The sequence below is a fragment of a genome (genome assembly GCF_019968985.1).
Source record: "MAG: Porospora cf. gigantea B chromosome Unknown PgB_NODE_6197_length_1717_cov_107.971, whole genome shotgun sequence".
NCBI classification, from domain to species: domain Eukaryota; phylum Apicomplexa; class Conoidasida; order Eugregarinorida; family Porosporidae; genus Porospora; species Porospora cf. gigantea B.
The window spans coordinates 1-1,717 of record NW_027179155.1 but is presented as its reverse complement, the minus strand read 5'-3'; the positions used below and the strand labels follow the sequence as shown (position 1 = coordinate 1,717).

Below are 1,717 nucleotides of genomic sequence, written 5' to 3'. Positions count from 1 at the left end.
CCTTCAGTAATGTGGAGGTCCCCGTGTTATATGCTGTGCGGCCTAGGGCCCTCAGTGTCGCTTCCGTCTGGACGGCCTCGAACATAGATTCCGCGGGTGTTTGCCCTATTTCTCGGAAGCGGAGCAGTGCTTTCAGAGTGGACCATGTAGATCGTTTCAGGCCGAACGCTTGTCTGACCGTGTTCGCTATGGCCTGTCGTAGCTCAGTGATGGCATCCCTGTCAAGGATTTGCTCCCCGTACCTTACCGCTCCGCATACGAAGGTGAGTAGTTGGTTGCGGAGGTGTATGGGGTGTGACCTCCGGTCAACCCCGCCGGCGAACCGGAGCAGTGTGGCCCTTGTTCCTACCAGAGGTAGTCGGTTTTCCACCGATCTCCTGGAGTTGAGGCCTCCTGGGTCCAAGATGAGTCCGAGGTATCTCCCTTCGTTGAGGTTTTGTATCGCCTTATTTCTATATGAAAGAGTGGTGTTCGACAATGCCCAGGTCTTGGCGACTGATAGCTGCATTCCCTCTGACGACTCCCACTCTTTGGTCTCGTCCAGAGCTTGTTGGACCTGTCGTAGATCTCCCTGGATGGCGACGTCATCGGAGTAGAGGGTCGGTATGGCCCCTTGTGCAGCTATTTTGGACGCCAAGGCATCCATTACGAAGAGGAAAAGGACTGGGGACAAGCACCCTCCTTGAGGGACGCCCCTCGCCGTGCTGAATGGCGACGAGATCGTGTTGCCTATCTTGATCATGTTTCGTGTCGATGATAGCTTGAGTAGTACCGCCGATGTCAGTGATTGTCTCAGACCGACTCGTTTTAGGTAGGTGGCGACACGGTGTTTATCGACCATGTCGAATGCCGCTGTCAGGTCGAGACAGACTGTATCTAGTCCCTGTCTGATCCCAGCGTCCACCTGTTTCACCGCCGTCAGGATCCGCCTGCCCGGGATGTAGGCGAACTGAGCGGCATGGGGCTGGTACGCCTCCAACAGGTATCTCAGTAGGGACGCCTCCACTACCTTTCGAACGTGCGAGAGGATCGACACTGGTCGGTAGGATGCCGGTTCTGAAGCAGAATGGCCTCTGCTTGGTAGAAAGTCCTCTGGTAGCGGATCGTCGGTCGGTTCAGCTAGGTTGACTGCTACTGAGCCCGAGCGCAGCTGGAGGAAGCATCTGAAGTCATTCGGTGCCAGGTGTTGCCCTAGGGCAGCCTTCTCAGCGTGGGCTCCGGTCCAGCTTCTAATTCGTCTGGCCGTTTCCGCCAAGCTCAGTGGCTTCGCTCGCGTTGTACGATCCCCCACCATGCTCCTCCTACGGCGCACTAGCGATCTGAGCTTGCGTCTGTACGTAGAAGCAAGCGCTGCGTCGCCCCGTCTCAGCGCTCGTCTCTTACCTTCAGCTGCGTCAAAAATTTCTTTATCCAGAGGGCTCCCCTTTGGGTAGGGGTAGCGTGTCTTCCGTTGGAAGGGTTGCGTGACGAATGTCTCGTAAGCCGCGTAGGCCTCGTCGAGTGCGATCCGTCTGTCCATAATTAATGCCTCGGTCTTTTGTCCTTCCGATTTGTACCAGTCTTTGGCCACCTGGCATCTTCTTCTATCGTTCAGGGTTGCCATCTCTGGAAGAGATCGGCATCCCTCTACTACCGTGATGCAAAGTGGTCTGTGTCCATCTGTCTCTTCCAGCATTTCCACGGGTCGCACGTGCACCCCTCTTACCATCGCTAGGTC

At 56.1% G+C, this 1,717-nt stretch overlaps 1 protein-coding gene across 2 annotated transcripts; it reads right to left on the bottom strand.

The window, feature by feature from the left end:
* Nucleotides 1-203: 203 nt before the first annotated feature.
* On the bottom strand, nt 204-1,708 carry KVP17_002983 (uncharacterized protein; the record flags this gene model as incomplete). Of its 2 annotated transcripts, none has more annotated exons than XM_068519787.1 (2): nt 204-218; nt 248-1,708. In XM_068519787.1, the coding sequence occupies 2 exons, from the start codon at nt 1,706-1,708 to the stop codon at nt 204-206; spliced, it is 1,476 nt and encodes a 491-aa protein (XP_068372748.1). The 2 variants fall into 2 exon arrangements, with proteins under 2 accessions (XP_068372748.1, XP_068372749.1); XM_068519788.1 differs by lacking the exon at nt 204-218 and having other exon boundaries at nt 453-495; nt 528-1,519.
* Nucleotides 1,709-1,717: the final 9 nt, after the last annotated feature.